Below are 21,881 nucleotides of genomic sequence, written 5' to 3'. Positions count from 1 at the left end.
GCCGGCTTTCACCCAAATTGACCTGCGTGAGCTGGTTCTAATGCTCGGGAAAGATGCTGTGTGGGCTGGAGTCCTGTGTCGATTTCCAGAGCAGCTGCTGCCTGGGGAGAAGCATTACCTTGGGGGAAGGGGGTAGGACCTCAGCCAGTGCATCTCCATGCTGGCATGGTGACGTCTTGGTGAGAGGCTAGTTCAGTCTGTAGTCCTGGACCTCTGCTGAGATCTCTCCTGTGGGTGTAGCCCCGGGGAGGGGACTGGATCGAAACCCCCAGCTCATTTCCTGTCGGCCACAAAGAGCCATTTGATGGCAACTGTTTCTAGTCGGGCTGGGTTTGAACCAGTGACCTAGGGGTGAAGAGTTCAATAGACCCCATTGCTCTGACCCGTCCCACTTAATTTCCCTGCGTCTCATCTCGAGGCCTTCCTACCCTTTGCCTCTAACCTCGACCTGGATTCTCTCCATTTCCCCTGAGCAGGACCCTTCCAGGCAATATCCACTTGGGAATAAGATCCACGGCCTCGGCAGGGCTTTTTAGTGCCCAGTGTCAGAACAGGTGGCATGTGTTCCCCTTTCCAGCCCCGTTGCAGGGCGCAGTACCCGGCTACCAGCAGGACAGTGGCTTTAGCCTTCTCCTGCTAAATTGGATACTGGGCTCCCGTTATAGGGCTTGCCCTGTGGGCTTGGGCCAGCAGTGCTTACAGCAGCCAGGCTGGAGGTACCGCCATTGCCTAGGGCAGCCGTTCTCAAACTGTGGGTTGGGGTCCCCACGTGGGTCGCGACCCCTTTTTAATGCGGTTGCCAGGGCCGGCTTAGATTTGCTGGGGCCAGGGGCCAAAGCCTGAGGGCGTCAGATTACAGGCCCCCCTCTCTGGGGGGAAGTGGGGCTTTGTTTGACATCCCCCAAACCCCCCAGCAGTGAGGCTCGGGCAGGCTCAGGCTTCGGTCCCCCCTTCTGGGGTCGTGAAGCAATTTCTGTTGTCAGAAGGGTGCAGTGAAGTTTGAGAACCCCTGGCCTAGGGCATGTGAGAATTGCTGGAGTGAGCACCTGTCTGTGAGTAAAGCAGCCTTAGTTAGGACAGGGATGGAGTGGGCTCCATGTGACCATTTATGTTGCATGGGCCTGAGACCATCTGGACAGATTGCCCTCACCGGGTTGTGGGTCATGGGGTAGGGAGGGAGTTGATACGTCTCAGGGTGGACTCAAAGCGCAGAAATATCTGTTGAACGGGGCGTGTGTGGGGATTCACACTCAGGCAGCTTTTAGTGGTGGCGATGTTGTTCTTCCACCCGAAGCTGCTATGCACGCATCTTTCAGACATACCTGGCTCTCTCCGAAGAGCAGAGCGATATCCTCATAGCCAAGGGAGTTTGCTCTGCACGGTTAGCTGGTGGGAACCGGTGCTGAATGTCCCAGCTTTGAGCCCCACTGATGACCCACAATGATGGCTCCTTTTTCAGACCCAACAGCTTTAGGAAGTCAGTCCAGGGCTTCCGACGGTGCTTTGACGCTCTTTCCTGACTCTTAACATCCTGCTTTCCGGCCTCAGGGTGGCCTCTGATGTTTCTGGCTGTTTGCAGACGCAGGAGCACAACCTTGGGGTCAGTTTCACTTAGTTTGTGTTTGGAGGGTGTTCTGCGTAGTCATTAGGGGATAGGAACTTTCATTTTAAATCAAAGCTTCGATCTGCACGTGGAAGGGTGTGCCGTTTCTGCCCCCAGGAATCGCTCTGAGCCAGCTCTCCCTGCCCGTCAATTAGCATAACTGCACTGGTGCTATGCCCTAAGTGTACGGAGCAGGTGCCAGGTTAGCAAACTACAGCAATAGGGCGGATTACACCAGTTCCTGGCCACTCGTGAGAGCTGTTCCTGCCACAAGGCCTCAGGTTCTACAGGACGGGATGAAAACCCCCCCAGCTCTCCAGAGAAACTTCACTTCTCGCTGTTGCTCAAGGTTTCTGTCAGGTTCTGGGCTAACTCCCGGAAGCGTCCCCCTGTCATCGCAGCCTTGTCTGTCGTCACTGTTGCAACGGCGTAGGGTGCCCTCCAGATGGGCAGGCTCAGCAAGAAGCTTACAGGCCCAGCTTTGTTGGAGACTGGAGCACATGTGTGTTGTGTCACCCTCCCCGGGCACCCCAGTGCTGTGAGCGGGGAGGGTGTCGGGCTGAATCCGAACGCTGCTGTCGGGGAGCACGGGCTGCTGGAGAGAATTTCCTTCCACTGTTTGCCAGCACACCAGGATGAGTCAAGTGGCCGGGAAGGACCCCGGCAGTCTAGGTTTTGGTGGGGTGGCTGCAGCGGTGGCTTTGCAGAGCAGATGGGTTTGTCAGGACCAGGGAAAAACGGTCTGAAAAAGATATTTTTAGGGTAGATTGCATTTTGGTACAGTCAGCCCTGAAAGTGACTTTAGAAACGGATAATGTTGAATGACAAGCCTGCTAAATCCTGATATTCCCAACCTTCTGTGGGTGCGGGAGGCATCGAGCTTTCTAATTGGTTCAGGAAACCTCCTATAATTTCATACTTCTGTGTAGCCCCCTTTCACGAAAGCTTTGAAAGGACGTTGCAAAAAGTAAGGGATTCTTCTAGTGTGCCTGCGGGCCAAAGAGTAATTAAATATGCTCCATTTTTAATGGTTGGGTAAACTGAGGCACGGTGCAGTTACCTGACTTTGCGCAAGGTCACGGAGAGACCTGCTGGCACCGCTGATGGTAGAACACTGGCAGCTGAAGCTGGTAAAGTTCAAAGTGGACAAAAGATTCGCGTCTTTCGCTGGGAGGGTTAGCCGCTGGAATGGCTTAACAAGCAGTGTAACGAATGCTCTCTCTCTCGGACTCTTTAAATGAAGTTCTGCTCTAGTTGAACCCTGACGTACACGGTTTACTGCAGCAGTCGCTGAGGGAAATTCTGCAGTTTGTGTGGTCTCGGAGGTCAGACTAGATCGTAACGGTCCCTTCAAGCTTTAAAATCTATTTATCTATGCGGCCCAGGAGTTCTGACTCTGTCCTGTGCACTAGCCACTACATCCTGCTCCGTCCACAAACTTGTTGATCTCAGCCATCCCCTTGCCTTAGGTGGCCATCTACGAGACCAGGGAGAGGAGGTTGGCCGACGGGGTCTCCTGTGACTGTGGGGCCTATTTCTCCGCTCACGCATCCGGGCGGAGTTCCTTTGAGTGGCGTCTGTTGGCTCCCTTGACACTTTCGAGGAGCAGTGGGCGCTCTCTGGGGTTCTCTGCTCGGTGTCCCCATCAAGTTCCCTTCGTTTAGCCCTGTGACCTCACTCCCGTCCCTGTTCTATCTTTCGTTGTCCCCCGTACTCACTTGGAATCCCAGACCTGTGGATACTCCCCTGAGGCTGGGGGGAGGTCCTTTAGTAATGGGTGGTCGGATCAGTCTGCTCAGAGGCATCTTGTTGAGCCGGCGTTTATGAAAATAAAGCAATTGTTGCAGGTAATGCAATTCTACCGATCTGTATTGCTTGGTAAGGACAGCCTCGGGGATTCCTTGATCAGCTGGAGGTTTCTTGTTAGCAGCATCTGCTCAGAGCTTTAAGTATCAGATCTGACTCTCTTTGAATAACCCAGACTCACGGTTTCTCTTGCTGCACCAGTCTTCATCGGTTCCTGTGTCTCCTTTGTCCCATCTACTCCTGCACCATACAGGTTTTCTTTATACCTGCGAGTAAGGGCACGTCGTGTGTAACAGCGTGAAAGTGACCCCTCCTTGTGTCCTCTTTGCACACTTCAGTTGCTCGTTCAGAACGCTCCGTCCGGGTGGCCTGTCAAACGGCGTTAAAGGGAGACGAGCAGAAAGGCCGTTTGGCCTGATGATGCAGCAGCCGGAGAGTGGTGGAGCAAATCGTGCTCAGGGCTTCGAGCATTCTCTCTGGCCATTGGGACTAAAGTCAGGTTTAACATCTGGGGTGTGTGTGTGTGTGTGTGGGGGTGTGTGTGTGTGTGTGTGTGTGGAACCCGAGACTGGACTGTAAGTGCCTCGTGTAGTAATTATATAGCATAAGGGGAGGGGGGCATTCTTAACATGGGCCTTTTGGTGCTACTATGATCAATGTTGTTAATAAAATCCTCCTTTAGGAGGCTGTGTTCCTCATTGGCAGAGGGATTGACTCCTTGCCTTATGAGGTTTCTTCCTTAAGTTTCTGTGATCCTAAAATCTCGATAAGATAGAAAATCATCCGATTACTTCCCCCCACTCCCCTCTCTGTGAGACCTACAGCGACATTCATTTCTATTGCTTTTGTTTTAATTCCCCAAATGCCACTGTAGTTACTGGTTTCAGAGGGGTAGCCGTGTTAGTTTGTATCAGCAAAAACAATGAGGAGTCCTTGTGGCACCTTAGACGCTAACAAATTTATTTGGGCATAAGCTAGAACCCACTTCATAGGATGCATGGAGTGGAAAATACAATAGATCTTTTCATATATGCCTGCTACTGAGTTTTCCACGCCATGCATCTGATGAAGTGGGTTTTAGCTTATGCCCAAATAAATTTGTTAATTTCTAAGGTGCCACAAGGACTCCTCGTTGTTTTTACTGTAGTTGCTATGGGCTTGCGCCACAAAAGGATTTATCATTCCCAAGTGCCACTTCAGTTCCTCGGCCACAGAGTGAGACAATACTCCTGACCAGGTCTAAATAAGAGCCTTTTTGCTGCACCTCTTGAGGGTTGTTTTGTGCATTGACTTGTCGTGCTTGTCAGGTACTGATCTTGTTTATATTGAGCTGCTCGGACCATCTCTCCGGGGCAGAGAGTGGAAAAGCTCTCCTGTTTGCATTGTGGATGCTGGACGTACTGGCTCACTTCTGTGGGTGAGCTCTGGTGCTGATAATTTTTAAAAGGAGATCAAACTGCCCCTACGCATCAAGGAAAGTAAGCCTTGCCTTGGGTGTGAGGCTGTCAGCGTCAGACTGCCGGGCCCCTTTCTAGAAACCCTGCATGAGGAACCGTGAATCTGCACAGCAGACCCAAAAAAGGAAGAACTGGCAGCTCTTCATCTCGCTTAGGAAATGGAGATGGTGACAGAGATGAGGGTGTCAGAGAAGGCTTAAGCAGCTTGTCGCTTCAGATCTAGCAGCCAGGCGATAAACAGGAAGTTGGAGCTCAATCAGAAGCAAATCTTCCAACTGAGAAACTGAAGACACCCTGCCACGGCTGCTGCACCAGTTTGAAGTTGTTTTCACAGAGGGGGGGCTCTTCCCGTGCATTTTGAATCATAAGGCAGGCGAAATACACAAGCGTAAGCCCATTCACCTTCTAGAAATTCATTCATAATGTAACTTTTTCAAGGGAAACCAGAGGTTTGGCCTCTCCCTCTCCCGTTGTAGATAAATAAGCACCATGTGGCTCAGCTTGGGGACCTTAATAACTAAGCATGTCTGCAATTAAGATCTCCACAAACTTTTTGCAAGAACAGTTTTTTTGTGAGGGTGTCCTGGGCCTTAATTTCTCCTCCTTTACCCTGATGGCTGCACTCCACCCCAGAGAGAGCTGCATTTTATTATTGCTCTTTTACGGATTGCTTCAAACCTTTAAAATTACAACTACAGTAGCCACCTGGTGCTCCAGGCACCTAGTGCCTAAATTAAAACTAGCAACATGAGCATAAACAAAGGACTATGCATAAATATATCCACTGCCCCCTATCCTCCTTAACACAGACAGCGGTGTGTGTGTGAGGGGGTGTACAGCGGGTCAGGAATGCGAATCAATCTGGACTCCACTGGACCAAGATAGGTAGTTCCAAAATCAAAGACTTTCCCTTTCACAAGTGCTGGCTTGAAGTGGTTTCCGTTATATGCAAGGTTTGCAGTTTGGTTCAGTGGCTCTTGGCACCCCCACAATACAAATTGTTTCAGCACCCCTGCTTCAGTTAATGTTGAGGTTGTTCCAGCTTGAGAGCCTTTGCTGATTTCAGCAGTGGCCGTGTGTTTGAAGGGTGCTGTATAAACTGCTCCAAGAGGTCCCCCGGCACTTCTTGGCTTAGGCATGCGACTGCTAAGGAGCTTCAAGGATGCCCTTCAGGTAGGCTTAGAAAGATTAGATTTTAATCGTAAATGTTGACATCACTGTGCACACACAAGCCGACACACAGGTATTTCCATCGATTATAATCAACGTTTGCAGATAGGCCGAGGAAGGAAAACGCTGCTTGAGAACTTAGCTGCATTTGATTTGAGGATATGTACTTTCTACGTTTTGATGTGATGTTGACTGTCTGTGTTTTCATGCTTTATATAAAGCTTTAACTTTTTGAATCTCAGTGGCTACTGTCATGCAGTCTGTGAAAATTTAAATCGATGCATATCTTAAAAGCCTGAAACCCCTAATTTTGCATAACTGTGAGAATTTAAATCGGGGGAAATGCTTGAAAATAAATATTGTGTGTCAAAATGACAATAACGTAGAAATCAAATTCTGCCAAGCCTATCTGTGGGTGTATTAAGACAAATAGACAGCTAAGGGATGTAAATGCATAGAGGCAAATTCCCTGGCTGATGCAAATTGTCAGTGCTGCATTGGTTAGTTCAAGGTTAAAAACCTCTAAGTTCCCCAGTGTTTTTATAAAGTACTGAGGGCCAGCAGGTTGGTTATGTCCATAGAACAGAAACTTCAGTCTGGTTGCTTCTTTGCCACTGTTTGAGGCAGCCAGTGCTTATCTCTAGCCTTTGGGTCACTGTGTGTTTTGAGATGGCCAGGGAGTCTGCTAAGAGCCCTAAAGGAAAACACCCGTGCTGCCCATCTGTGTGCGACTCGGGCAACGTTTTTGCATGAGACAAGTAACTGTGTAACTTCTTCTTCCTCTGTGTGGTAATTACTTGGTGGTAACTTCCCCAACGGTTTCTAACTTTTGATGTTGTTTCAGAATACACCAGTCACGTAGCCACGTGTTTCGTTAACAGTCCCCTCTGAGGAAGGGAGACGGGTGGGTGTAAAGGCTTCTTGGTGGAGCTCTCTGTAGCAGAAGGTAATTATTCCAGTAGCCTCTAGGCCCCAACCTAGATTTGGGTCCTGTAGCGCTAGGCTCTACATGGACACTTAATAAGAGACAGTCCCTGCACCGAAGAAGCGTGGGGTGCGAATTTTCAAAAGTGCCTAAGGGAGTTAGGTGCCTAAGAAAAAAATAGAGCAGATGGACAAAAGGTGGAAGAAAGGAAGTACTCTCGTTGTCTGAGGCCCACGGAGAGGAAGCGACTTGCCCAAGGTCTCCCAACAAGTCTGGCGGAGGTGGGAATTGAATCCAGATCCCGTCAGCACCAGGTCAGGGTCTTAATTACATGAACACTGTCCTTTCCTCTCAAAATAATCAAGAGACTCCATCCTCGGGGAAGGTCAAATTGAGGTAGTACAAGGTGGCTGGAGGCTTGCCCAGGCCAGATGTCTTGTTGAAAGGTTGGTCTTGAGCCACACAGCTGCGAATCTCGGTTGTGTGTATTGGCTACAGCGTCAGTCTGTGCGCCTCAGATGCAGCCTTGTCGCCCCTTCCCTGCTTGCCTATCAGTCACCCATCCATCCGTCCCTCCTGTCTTTGTAATTGCAATTGCTCCTGTCTGAGAGATGGATGGATCCCACCCCTCCCCTCGAGCAATGCCTTCTCTGCTCTGTTCCTCCCTTCTGAACTTGCATTTGAATAAGACATAATTTCCTCATTTACGGGTCTCTGAGGGATTTTTCGCCCATCCTGGTTTCAGCTTGGCCTACGGACGCTCATCTGTTCTGTTCGGATATCTATGCCGTCCGTCTGGCCCCATTACTCATATCGCCCTCTTGCTCTGTCTCGAATTTTTGCTTTCGCAAGGAGGGCACAAGGAGCTGGTCGCTGGTTCTCTACCCACGCTTCTGCTGAGCATCCAGGGTGAAGTGGGTGTATAAGTGCATTGCAAGATCTGTCCTGTGAGTATGTTGTTTGTTTCTATAGCCGTAATTCTGTCCGCTGTGACAGGATCGGGCCAGATGGCTACTGGAGAGTAATTGAGAGTAATAGAAGGCAGATATATTAGCCCCAGGCTAAGTAGGTCCCTTTTCCCTGGGTAAGGTAACAGGGAAGGTTCCAGAACAATCGGGAACCTTCTGGAGACAATTAAGACAGGCTGATTAGAACACCTGCAGCCAATCAAGAAGCTGCTAGAATCAATTAAGGAAGGCTAATCAGGGCACCTGGGTTTTAAAAAGGAGCTCACTTCAGTTTGTGATGTGCGTGTGAGGAGCTGGGAGCAAGAGGCGCTAGGAGCTGAGGGTGAGAACGCGGACTGTTGGAGGACTGAGGTGTACAAGCAATATCAGACACCAGGAGGGAGGTCCTTTGGTGAGGATAAAGAAGGTGTTGGGAGGAGGCCAGGGGGAAGTAGCCCAGGGAGTTGTAGCTGTCGCACAGCTGTTCCAGGAGGCACTCTGGACAGCTGCATTCCACAGGGCCCTGGGCTGGAACCCGGAGTAGAGGGCGGGCCCAGGTTCCCCCCAGATCCTCCCAACTCCTGTCAGATACAGGAGGAGTCGACCTGGACTGTGGGTTCAGAAAAACAGCCAAGCTGAGGGCTGCCGTGAAGCTCCAAGGCGAGCAAATCCTCCAATAAGCGCAAAACCCACCGAGGTAGAGGAGAAACTTTGTCACACCACTTAATATCTTACGATTTCATATCACTCTTCATTCAGAAATTATGGTGTAAAGGTCAGTGTTGTCCCTATTTTACTGATGGGGGAGGAGAAGAGAGAGAAGGAGGGGAGGGAAAAGGTCCAAGTTAGTGGATCAGTGGATTATCTCTGCAGATATCCGTCTGTGGGCGATGGTCTCTGGCGAGCTGGCTGGAAAGGAGGCTCTCTTCCTCCTTTCCAGCTGTTGAGATAGATGTCCAGGCTGGTCTCTGAGAACATCTGTTAGTGGTGAAGAGCCTAGTTGGCTCTCCTAGAAACTGTTACATGATGCACAGTGGGCGGGGAATTGGTCCACAAGAGAATCTCTCTGTTAGGATGCGGACTGCACTGTGCAGTGTGACGCTTTTCATCTGAGGATCTCTTTACAAGCACTGAACTTTTCCACACTCGCATGAGGTAGAGAAGTGCTGTTCTTCACTTCTGCCGCTGATAAACCAGGATTTTTCCTTTTGTAAGTTTCCATTGTTTACCTCCTAGGTGGTGAATACCATTGAGATCTATTGTCATATTAATTAGTCAGATGACACAGGCACATTTCTGCCAATCAAAATGAGCATGTATGTGGAACCCATCTTGTCAGGGTTCCCTCCCCACTCTGGACTCTAAGGTATAGACGTGGGGACCTGCATAAAAGACCCCCTAAGCTTATTTCTACCAGCTTAGGTTAAAAACTTCCCCAAGGCACAAATTCTCCCTTGTACCTTGGGTTTAAGTAACGCTGCCACCACCAAGTGATTTAACAAAGAACCAGGGAAAAGGACCACTTGGGCTTCCTCTTCCCCCAACAGTCCCCCCAAGCCCTTACACCCCCTTTCCTGGGGAGGCTTGAGAATAATATCCGAACCAATTGGTCTGGGTCTTGGAATAATGGAAACATCAGTCAGGTTCTTAAAAGAAGGATTTTATTTAAAGAAAAGATAAAAGAATCACCTCTGTAAAATCAGGATGGCAAATACTTTACATGGTAATCTGATTCAAAACAGAGGATTCCCCTCTAGGCAAAACTTTAAAGTTACAAAAAACCAGGATAAACTTCCCTCTAGCAAAGGGAAAATTCACAAGTTGAAAACAAAAGGTAATCTAACACGCCTTGCCTTATTTACTTACTCTTTTTGTAATATCAGAGACTTGTACAGGATGGTTTATAGGAGAAGGAGTTTTTTTTACCTGACGCTTCTCTGCTTTCCCCAGAGAACACCCCGACAAAGCCTTGCCCCCCCACACCAAGATTTGAATGTATCTTCTTTCCCCATTGGTCCCTTTGGGGGGGGGGCAACCAGGTTATTTGAGCTTTTTAACCCCTTGCAGGTAAGGAGGAATTCTAGGCTACCCTTCTCTGTATCGTACTGGGGGGAGGGATAGCTCACTGGTTTGAGCATTGGCCTGCTAAACCCAGGGTTGTGAGCTCAATCTTTGAGGGGGCCATTTAGGGATCTGGGGCAAAAATTGGGGATCGGTCCTGCTTTGAGCAGGGGGTTGGACTAGATGACCTCCTGAGGTCCCTTCCAAGCCTGATATTCTATGACACCTCTAAAATGAGGAGAGGAATGATACAAGACCCGGAGACCACAACACGGATACTAAACCATTGAGAGGCAGCGTCTGGACTTGGAGTTAGGAGACTTGGTTCTAGTCCCAGCTTTGCCACTAATCTCTTGTGTGACCTTGGGCAAGTTGCGTCTCTCCGTGCCTCAGTTTCCCCTCCCAATGGGACCCCGCTTACAGCTGTGACTTGTAGGGCGATGTCAGTACAAATAATAATAATTGTCCTGAGTTCATAACGTGGCAATCTAAACGTGGCTCGTGTTTGCCTGACCAGTAACACACATCTGGTCAATATTAATGTATGTTAGAGCCTCCAATTAAAAAAAAAAAAGAGAGTATTTCCTTCCCATTTTTCCAAGTGAACATTGCCTGCCTCACCCCAGTCCGTTCACGGCCTAGCCCAACTATTTCAGCCTTGCTGGGGTGGTTGTCAAACTCTGTAGCATAAGCTAGGAAATGAAGAGCCGAGTCAGTCTTTCCGTCATTAGTTGCGTTATTATTTTGCGTTTCTGTTCTCCTTTTTTAGGACAATGCACTGTGGACAGAGTTGTTAGCTGTAGCTTTGAATTTCCTGCCCTTTGTCTGCTTGTGTCTCACGCTTGCTGTTGCCGGGTTTAAATACAGGCTTTTGTGTTTGGGCCGCTGCTGGATTTAGAAGCATGGAGTGGAGCATAACTGCTGTTTTTGTCAGGGTTGTGCCAATGTGGGGCAGGAGAGGGTATCCTAACTGTGGCCCAGGAGAACTGAGAACAGGGACTCCTGACCCAGTCACTGCCTGCCATGTGACTGCAGGCAAGTCACTTCATTGTGCCTTCATTTCCCTGTCTGTAAAATATCCACCTCCTTGAGGTATTAAGCGAACTAACTTCTTTGTGTGAAGGGCTTTGAGGTCCCGGAGCGACTTCCCTGTGCAGTAGTGGTGTGAAGTACACTCCAGACCCTTTTATAATGACAGGTTTCAGAGTAGCAGCCTGCTACCGCCGTGTGGATCTGCCGTCGACCTCAGTGTGATACTGAGCTGCAAGACTGGACCCTGAAACTTTAACTTAACATGTATGCTGTTCTCTTCAAGCCAAAGAGAAGGACTGAGCAATTTCCTTAGGAAACGAATCACAATAATACCTGGATCTCAGAGTGCTTCTCATCCGCAGAGTTCAAAGCACTTTACAAAGGAGGTCAAAAACAGTATTGCCATTGTACATTGCAAGTGCATGTATAGTGTATAAAGTGGTGGCTATTTTTGGCATGAAATCTCCTATTTAAGTATATATCACAGCAGTGTCATTTGATTTGTGCTGGGGTAGCACCTAGAGGTCTCAAACAGGCATCAGGGTCCCCTTTTACTAGACACTTCACAAACACAGATTGAAGAAACATGCCCTGAAAAGCGTACATCTTTCAAAGTAATGCAGTGTTTTCTAATTATCTGTTATAAGTAATCGAAGTGAGAGTTTAAGTAAAAATTTGAAAAGCACCCAAGTGAGTTAAGAGCCTCGGTTATGTTTTCCAAAGTGCCTAAAGCACTTGGGAGTCTTGGAAAACTTTACCCAAAATCTCATTTTAGTAATGCTTCGTAGCTCCCAATAAGTAAATAAAAACTGACAGTTTCATGTGGGGACACTTCAAAGGTAAACCGTGGCTGACTTTTGTTGCATGTGTGCATGAGATTGTTTTGGGTTTTTTTGGCAAGTATCTGTGTCCACATCTAATCCCATGGAATTGCAATAAATAAATAAATCTGTGGACCTCAGTGTAAACAATCAATTTTGGTGGCAAGGCCATTCTGCATTTGAAAGTTTATAAAATGTAGTTTTTTTTTTTTTTTTTTTTTTTTTTTAAGGGGAGTGAAATCAGGCTGAAAACACAGCTGGTTTATTTTTTCCAAGTGTATTTGGGGGAAACCAGGCTGTTCTTTGTGTGTGAAATGGGTTGTTCCCTCGCAACTGAAACGAAAGGCAGGACCCAGAATGTTCGGGTGGTCGAGTGTTTCATGTGAAATATTCACAACAGCTCGACTGAAGCCCCAGCTGATCAAAGACAGTGTTACTGTCCACTGGGGAATTCAAACAAGCTTCTCCTTATTTATTGATCGAGGCAGGTTCAAGTATGATGGCAGGGGATATTTGGTGTCGATACATAGGGGGGGAAATGCATGTTACCTCGGGCTGCTGGTGATTGGTCAAAGGAGAGTCTTGTGTTCAGGCCAGCTGTCCTTGTATTTCTTTTTTAAGACAGTTAGTTATTTATGATTTTCCCTCCTGGATTCAACCAAAACACCTCTCCTGATCCAGTGGAGTTGAACTTTTTCTTCCTATCTGTAGAATCCAAGGTTGCATTGCCACTAGACTCCCTTTAGAAACACCACTGAACTGGATGGTGGTTTCCGTGTCTGTCGCAGCCATTCTCAAAACAGCAGAGGGTATTGTAAGTTGCATCCTGATGATGATGAGTGGTAGGATGGAGGGGAACCTTACTGTGAGCAGGGTCGGGTGAGAACTGACCCAAACTGGAATCTGATCGGAACGATAAATAGTTCTCCTTCCCTCCACCCTGGTCCCATTTGCACCAGTTGTTCCCACTGTCTCTCCATCTGTAAAACAGGTATAATACCTGCCGCACGGGCTCAATACCTTCCTATCTAGGTGAAAGGGTGCAATAGAAATGCAAAGTATTCTATTAATTGTGTCTCCCAGGGTCGGCTTACTATGGTGCACTTGCAACGATTCTCTTTACTTTCCCCTCACCTGACTTTTCACATTTCCGCTTTTAAGTCCATCATTTGAATTGTAACTTTCTATTTTGCTGTCTGCACCGTGGACTGATGTGGCTGACAGAGGGATCCAAAGCTCTGAAGTCAGTGGAAAAACTCCCACTGAGTCAGGTGGTCTTTGGAGCTGCCCCAATCTGCACATATTAAGATGGAAATGATACTGTGATTAATGCAAATTTCTCTTGTATCCTCCCCCCAGCCCCCTACAATTCAGGTCTCTGCTCCTAATGAAAGACGATCGTGAGGATGGATTACTGCAGCCAGTCATCTGCAGTCCCCTGTGGAAAAGACAAATACATTTCAAAGTAAGATTGCAACCAGAGTTTAACGCAGAAATATTTTTGGTATTATGAGCCGGTGATTTATTTATGAAAGGCCCTGGTGACTGGTGTAGGAGGGGCAGATGCAGACACACAAAGATCTTAAAGCTGTGGACGGAGGTGGAGGGGGAGGTGATCTTGCTAGCAATTGATAATGCAAAGCATGGAAAAATCCAGAGGAGCCTTGGGGGGAATAGTAACATTCCATGGCTGAGAAATCATTGAGTGGTTTGCAGCCAAAGAGAAAAGAGTTTAGGAGATCAAGATGGAAAGATGCCAGTTACTACCCAAGCCCCCTAGATAGGAACAAGCTATAACGACATCTCAGTAGAATGACGTTGGTAAGAAAAAGAAAAAATCACACCCCTAACTGAAATAGTTACACTGGAACAAAACTTGTGTAGACCAGGCCCCAATCTCTTCATGTGCCTTAGATTGAGGCGCCCCAAATCACTGGACATGTTTTTTGGGAGAATTTTGGCTGTAGTCTGTCTATCTCTGCCTCAGTTTTCCCATCTGTAAAATAGGAATGGTGATAATTTTGTATATTTATAAAAATATTGCTCGAGCATGCAGGGGTGTAACCAGGAAGGCCAAAGCACAATTGGAGTTGCAGCTAGCAAGGGATGTGAAGGGGAACAAGAAAGGTTTCTACAGGTATGTTAGCCACAAGAAGGTGGTCAGGGGAAGTGTGGGACCCTTACTGAATACAGGAGGCAACCTAGTGACAGATTGGGGGTAGTGAAGCACTGGAATGGGTCACCTAGGGAGGTGGTGGAATCTCCATCCTTAGAGGTTTTTAAGGCCCAGCTTGACAAAGCCTTGGCTGGGATGATTTAGTTGGGGTTGGTCCTGCTTTGAGCAGAGGGTTGGACGAGATGACCTCCTGAGGTCTCTTCCAGCCCTGATCTTCTGTGATTCTATGATTCTAATTCCCCCACCTTTGCAGAGTTTGACCCCTCAGAATCTGAAGTGCTGTGCAAATGCTAGGTGTCCTTCCTATGGTATCTTAATAGAAACGGTATCTGGGTGACACCTAATAGTCCAGTGACTGGGGATTCATGAGATGCCTGGTTGGATGGATCAGATATTTAGTGACCTTTGCATGGGAACAATGTTATTCCCAGGCCTCTAGAGGTCAGGAAAATACTGTACCTGCTGCACTCCGGGCCAGACTGACGAATGCACTTTGGCTGCTTTGCATTGTCAGAGTCGTACAGAGCGGCCAAAGCTCTGCTGGAGGATAAGGCCCTCGGGCCCTGATTCTTAAACCTATTTATGTTCCTAACCTCCATTGAAATCAATGGGACTTAGGTGGCTAAACACCTTTGAGGATCTGGAGCTGTGTACCTATGCTGGGTCTCTGTTTTTCCCTCCCATTCAGTCTCTACAACTGTGGTGCTATTTAAACTCTAAGATGGGGGGCCTAGCGCAGTGAGCAGACGTCGGAAATGTGTTGTGATGGGGGCTGTTTTATTATTTTGACAATAACGAAGTACAAAGTCAAGTGACTGTGTGTTCCCTAAGCTGCTTGTCTTGCAGCCTTGAAGTCTGCTTCATCAAGGTCGGTCTGTCTGAGTTTTTTGTTGGTTTTCTGATCATTGGACGAAAGGCCTCTTGCGACGCATTCCTTCAGGGCAGTGTTGGCTGGCAGGACGCAGCAATTGTGGCTGCACACTCCTTACTCTGGACCGGAAGATGCAATAAACATGCATTGATGGCCCCTGTGCTTCGAGTGGGGCAAAATCATTGCCCATCCCTAGGGCCAATATGTTGATGTGCCCTGCAGATTGGTTTGTGACGGGCTTATGGAAACAAAGTGGGAGGTGATCACTGGACCTCTAGGCAGTGGTTCTGGTTCTCTGCGTATCGGTTTCTCTGCATTTCCAGATGTGCAGCTGGTAGCACAGAGTGGCACAGTGAACTAGGTGTCCAAAGCTCTCCTAGCAGTGTGAGAACTGAAACAAGGTGCCCTGACTTTCAGCACCCTGATTTAGCTGCTGGAGACCCTCTGCATAGGGGACTTGGTCCCATAACTTATCTAGCTAAGTGCCTTTGAATATTCAGGAATATTCCCCACCCGCAATGTCCACTTGCTTCTCTAACTCCTGCAACTTTAAGGGGTGGATCCTGCACTTGGTAAAGGGGTTGGGCCTTATTAGGGAGAGTGCAGAGAGCACTCATGGTAGTAATTCCAGGGATTCCTCCAAGCATCTGGCTTTCGAAGGGCCCATAAGCTACTGCAAGGGAGAAACACACTTGGACCCAACACACATGCAGAGACACCTACGTGTTCCAGGGAGGGAGACACCTATGTGTTCCGGGGAGGAAGTGATGGTCCTGTGGTTAAGATCATAGAGTATCGGGGTTGGAAGGGGGTTGGACTCAGGAGGTCATCTAGTCCAACCCCCTGCTCAAAGCAGGACCAATCCCCAATTTTTGCCCCAGATCCCTAAATGGCCCCCTCAAGGATTGAACTGACAACCCTGGGTTTAGCAGGCCAATGCTCAAACCACTGAGCTATCCCTCCCCCCGGACCAGGATTCGGAAGTTCTTGGCTTTATCGAAGACTGTCTTGGTCAAATCAGTTAATTGCTCAGGGCTGCACTTTGTCTCGTGTGTGGATAATACTCCCAGCATCAGTCACGTCTGCTTAGAACAGGGACAGTCTCTGACTCTCTGTGGGGTGGGTGAATGAGAGAGAATCTAGGTGCTGCAATAATACATATAATAAATGGAGTCTGGACCTGGTAACTTACTGCTCAGGAGCTGCCCGGGAAGAATGCCTACTGGAAAGCATGGGCCCCCTGGCACTCACTGGTAACAAGGACAGTGCTCTGTTAAGGTCCATCAAGGCAAGCTGAAGTCGGGGAGTGGAGAAGGAAAGGAGGTGTATGTGTACAGGGGTAAGGAGAGGGTTCCTGTGTATGTCAGCCTGTCCTTGCTGACAGCCCTATATCTGGAGTAGTCAGAGCTACACAGAGGCCTCATGCAACCTTTGGGAGCAGTGAGTTCCCCTCTCCAGATGGCAGCTGTTGCGTGCCACGTCGCAAAGGTTGGGAAGAGGGTCTCTGTTTCCACCTCGGCATGCTTGTGCTTTTCCCCAACACGCCCCTTTTCCATGCAGTGCGAGTGGAAGTGATGCCAAGGCAGGGAACGACCAAGGTCTGGTCTCGTAGCCCTCAGTCATTGAATGCAAGCTCTGGATGTGGCTGGATTAAGCCATCAGTGCTACGGACCCACACCAAGGCCTCGTCTCCCACAGTCAGGAGATCCCATGAGAATCTCCGCTTTCATATCTAAGAGAAAATGTTTTTCCATCCCTCGCTGTTGTAAAGAAAAGCTTGAAAGAACGACGCGAGTGTAGCCACTGCAGTGACTCCTGCCAGAGCCTGCAGACAGTCTCCTGGGCAGATCCCAGGGCTGGAGAAGTGGGGTGGCCAAAGAGAAGCAGTAGCAAGTCCCTCAGCAGGGCATCAGATGGCTCTGCCGTGGGGAGCCTGCTCCTGCCATCCCATGTAGATTCAGGGCTGCGGGGTCATGAGGCATTGTGCCTATGGCTCGTTTGCCTTAATCCAGCCCTGGCTCTGGAAAGTCATTCCTGACTCCATCAAACCTGCGTCAGGTCAGCCCCTTCAGGTTACCATTTCAGGTGCTCTGATACTGCAGGGCCGGGTGCAGCACAAGAACCTGAGTTTGTCAGGCTTTGGTTCTTTCCTTGTCTCAGTGCGACTCCTTGCCTGCATTAATGTTGTCTTCATCTTCCAGAAACGAACTGCTGTTGCACTTGAAGACCTACAACTTGTATTATGAAGGTCAGAATTTGCAGCTCCGCCACAGAGAGGTGAGAAATCAATGATTAAATATCGAGCAGGTTGGTCTTGTGACTTAGATGGAGGAGGCTGTGTGAAAAAACAAGACCGTCTGGGTCAATGCCCACCTTGGAGGTCAAAAAGTGACTGCTGGCAAAGCAAGCTTCTGGCTGGTTATTATTGCAAGGAGGAGCTCTCCAGCTGTGAGGTTTTGAGTTCCTATATTGTAGCTACTTTACTGAGGGAGACAGCGATCCAATGGGCTCTCCCCGTCCCACATGATCGCCTTTTGGAATCCACGGGAATTTTGACACTCATTTAAATAGGAGTGGGCTCTGGTCTCTTCCTGGGATTCAGAGATTAAGGCTGGAATGGGAACACCACAATCCTCTCGATCAGCTTTTTATTAGTAATATAATTATTCTGAAACATTGCATGATTTAAGCCTGTCTCTCGTTGCGTGCTGTGGGATGCTTTTTGGGGTATCGAGTGCATTGCTCCTGAGAGAAGGTGGGCTTTTAGTTAAAGCGGAAGGCTGGGAGTCAGGACTCCTGGATTCTCTTCCCAACTCTGGGCGGGGAGCATAGTGTAGGGTTAGAACGGGGGATTACGACTAAAACTTACATGTAGACCAGGCCTGGAATCAGGACTCCTGGGTTCCGTTTCCAACACTGCCCCATGGCATGATGTCACATAGTGAGTAAATCCATCACCACTAGGCTTTCCATTTCCCTGTCCATACCGTGGAGATGATATGGCCTGTCCCTCACATTGTGGGGCTTTGTTAGTGATGATCAAGAGTTTGGAGAGCTTGGGGGGAGGGACGGGACAGGGTGGCAGGGCTGTGTGTTTAGCTCTGCCTTGCCGAGGAGGAGAGGGCTCTGGCCAAGGCAGCGCTCTGAGATGTTGGCGTGTGTCTTTGTATTTGCTGCCCAGGAGGAAGGCGAGTTCATCGTCGAGGGTTTGCTGAACATCTCTTGGGGCTTGCGCAGGCCAATCCGGCTGCAGATGCAGGATGACAACCAGCGGATCCGGCCTCCTCCTTCCTCCTCCTCTTGGCACTCTGGCTGCAACCTGGGCGCGCAGGGGTCAGTAGATGGTCCGCTCTGCCTAGGGAGGAGGCTGTTGTAAGAACTCCCGGGCATGGATTCATTGTCTTGGTAGAGGCATCCGTGGGGGTCTGCTAGACCGCACACACGCAACACTGGGACCCAACGTGCAGCTCCAGAAACCGGCCGATGGGCTTCTCCTCTCTACTGAGGTCGAATTAGGGCTTATTGCCAATGCAGTCTGCAGTCACTGGGGGAGGGTGGCGAAATGCCTGACGTGGAGAATTGAGTGCTGCCTGCATTATTGCAGTAGCGCCTAGAGGCCACAACCAAGAGCATAGCCCCATTATGCTAGGTGCTGTACAAACGTGTAGGAAGATACTCCCTGCCCTGAAGAGCTTACATGCTAAATAGACAAGACAGATGAAAGGTGGGAGGGGAAACTGCGGCACGGGGAGATGAAGTGACTGACTCAAGGTCACACAACGGGTCAGCGGCAGAGCCGGGAACAGACCCCAGGTTGCCCGAGTCCTGTTCTGGTGCCCTCTCCACTAGGCCGCACTGCCTCCCTGCTGGTTGCCTTCAGATTACAACTGTGTGCTGAGCTCTTCCCATCTGAGTTGCCCAGCGCTATGGGGGGAGGAGATTGGGGAGCTTCCGTAGCCCTGCTGCTGCTGAGGAAAATCTGGCCAGTTGGCTCATGGCTGAATAGACCAGCGTTACTGGTGTCGGCAGTTGCTGCCGCTCAAAGATGCCCTCTGCGCGTCTACGGTGAGCTTCGCGCATCTCCTGCCATCTTGCCCGAGAGAAGGCTTTCTTCTGCCTCGCCTAATAAAGCAGCTGCCTGTAGCCATGATGGGCGGGTCCTGCTACTGGGCTGAGGGCTCTGCCAGTGTCATCTGTTTATTTTAGAGAACCGGCTGGATTGTGGAAACAGAGACACCTGGGGCTTTCTTTCCCAGCTGTACCAGTGACTTAGGCAGCCTGTTCAACGTCACACGGCTCCTGCATGCTTCAATTTCCCATCTCTGAACCGGGAACCTCTTGTAAAGTCATTGGAGATCTGTGGATGGGAAAAATCTCCTGTACAGTCGCTAGTTGGCGGGATTAATTCTTCGTTGCCAGCTGGCAAACAAACGCGAGAGACAGCCTTGTGAATTCCTAGCTTGCAGCGCTGCTTTTTGTGTGCGCCTTATCTGGAAGGCAGTGGAAAGCAACCCAATCTAGAACAGAAGCTAAGCTTCCTTAGGTTTGCTGTGGAGTGAACTTCCCCCTGGTTTTATTTAGAGTCCATGTATTTCACTGACTCGGTATTTTGACATATCCCGCAGGAGGTATTCTAACTTCTTGATTTGCCAGTCGAATTATTTTCTTAGCTTGGCTCTTGCAACTTCCCTATGCAGAGTATGTAACTTGAATACAGCTTTCTTCTCTCTGGCCCAGCTAGGGTGTGGCTTATGTTCCCACCATCCGATCTGGCTGTTGGCTCAGTTTCCCTGCAGATTGGATAGTTCAGCTCTCTGGCCAAGCCAAAAATTACACCTTCCAGAGTAAACAAAAAAGTCAATAAGGGGGGAAAAAGAAGGCTCCCTGGGCAACAGTCGCTCATGTTTACCTAGAAGGGCTAACGCAAGTTAAAACTACAACTGCCTTGTTCACGTTTTGTTTTGTTTAAATCACATGTGAAGATGTAACCTTTTTTTCCCTAGTGAAGATGGGGCCTTGTCTTTTGCACCTTGCGTTAGCTGATTATCTCAGGTTAATTGGCACTTGACGACATATTTGTAAAGACTAGTTTTGGACATTTTTCCATGGTTATGTTTGTAGCAAATATTTGGACTTTTACCCTAGGCTGATCCTCCTTCGCCTAAGGTACAAAAGTCCAGTGAAGACAAGGCGACAAAGAGCCAGTTCTGCTATGACAGAGACCCACATGAAGCTCCTTGCAGGATGGGGGCCTTTAATAACAGAGCTTCCTTTAACATAGCCAAATGCAAAATTATACACCAAGGAATCCAGGCCAGACCTACAGAATGGTGGACTATATCCTGGAAAGCAGCAACACTGAGGGAGAGTTAGGGGTCATGTGGACACTGGAATAGAATCATAGAATATCAGGGTTGGAAGGGACCTCAGGAGGTCATCTAGTCCAACCCCCTGCTCAAAAGCAGGACCCATACCCAATTAAATCATCCCAGCCAGGGCTTTGTCAAGCCTGACCTTAAAAACTTCTAAGGAAGGAGATTCCACCACCTCCCTAGGCAACGCATTCCAGTGTTTCACCACCCTCCTAGTGAAGAAGTTTTTCCTAATATCCAACCTAAACCTCCCCCACTGCAACTTGAGACCATTACTCCTTGTCCTGTTCTTTTCCACCACTGAGAATAGTCTAGAACCATCCTCTCTGGAACTACCTCTCAGGTAGTTGAAAGCAGCTATCAAATCCCCCCTCATTCTTCTCTTCTGCAGACTAAACAATCCCAGTTCCCTCAGCCTCTCCTCATAAGTCATGTGTTCCAGACCCCTAATCATTTTTGTTGCCCTTCGCTGGACTCTCTCCAATTTATCCACATCCTTCTTGTAGTGTGGGGCCCTAAACTGGACACAGTACTCCAGATGAGGCCTCACCAATGTCGGATAGAGGGGGACGATCACGTCCCTCGATCTGCTCGCTATGCCCCTACTTATACATCCCAAAATGCCATTGGCCTTCTTGGCAACAAGGGCACACTGCTGGCTCATATCCAGCTTCTCATCCACTGTCACCCCTAGGTCCTTCTCTGCAGAACTGCTGCCGAGCCTTTTGGTCCCTAGTCTGTAGCTGTGCATTGGGTTCTTCCGTCCTAAGTGCAGGACCCTGCACTTATCCTTATTGAACCTCATCAGATTTCTTTTGGCCCAATCCTCCAATTTGTCTAGGTCCTTCTGTATCCTATCCCTGCCCTCCAGCGTATCAACCACTCCTCCCAGTTTAGTATCATCCGCAAATTTGCTGAGAGTGCAATCCACGACACCGGCTGCCAACTAGACATGGAGCCATTGATCACTACCCGTTGAGCCCGACAATCTAGCCAACTTTCTACCCACCTTATAGTGCATTTATCCAGCCCATACTTCCTTAACTTGCTGACAAGAATACTGTGGGAGACCTGTCAAACCTTCCCTTGGTGAATCCATGCTGACTGTTCCTGATCACTTTCCTTACTGCATCCTTTTCTGCAAAGGACATTGAAACAATACTGCATCCTTTTCTGCAAAGGACATTGAAACAATTAGCGAGGGTGCAGAGAAGAGCCACGACAGTGATTTGAGGGCTGGAGAAGATGCCTCGCAGTGAGAGACTTTAAGAGCTCAGTCTGTGTAGCTTACCAGACTGAGCAGTGACTTGATGCGGTGTATGAACCGTCTTCACCGGGAGAAAATAGCTCGTATTAAAGGGCTCTTTCATTTAGGGGAGAAAGGCGGAACAAGAATGGTTGAAAGCGAAAACCAGACCCATTCAAACTGGGAATAAGGCACCATTTTAAAATTATTTATTTATTTTTAAACAGTGAGGGTGATTAATCATTGGAACAAACTACCCAGAGAAGTGGTGGATTCCCTGTCTTTGTCTTTAACTCAAGACTCTGTGCTGTTCTGGAAGATACGCTTTAGCAAAACACCCACTCTGGGGCTCAGCAGAAGGGTAACTGGGTGAAATTTTGGGAGCTGTGATATA

At 48.8% G+C, this 21,881-nt stretch overlaps 1 protein-coding gene across 2 annotated transcripts in view; it reads left to right on the top strand.

Annotated features, from left to right (window-relative positions):
- Positions 1-21,881, top strand: part of RASSF2 (Ras association domain family member 2) — a 51,165-nt gene that overhangs the window by 1,666 nt on the left and 27,618 nt on the right. For both annotated transcript variants that reach the window (XM_084615332.1, XM_084615331.1), the window contains exons 2-4: positions 13,182-13,287; positions 17,071-17,146; positions 18,051-18,202. In XM_084615332.1, coding sequence (XP_084471458.1) covers positions 13,229-13,287; positions 17,071-17,146; positions 18,051-18,202 — 287 coding nt within the window. In that variant the 5' untranslated portion in view covers positions 13,182-13,228. The remainder of the gene's footprint in view (positions 1-13,181; positions 13,288-17,070; positions 17,147-18,050; positions 18,203-21,881) is intronic.

The sequence above is a fragment of the Lepidochelys olivacea genome (assembly GCF_965140295.1).
Source record: "Lepidochelys olivacea isolate rLepOli2 genome assembly, chromosome: 26".
NCBI lineage: Eukaryota > Metazoa > Chordata > Testudines > Cheloniidae > Lepidochelys > Lepidochelys olivacea.
The sequence above is the reverse complement of the archived record's forward strand: the minus strand, read 5'-3'. Positions and strand labels throughout refer to the sequence as shown.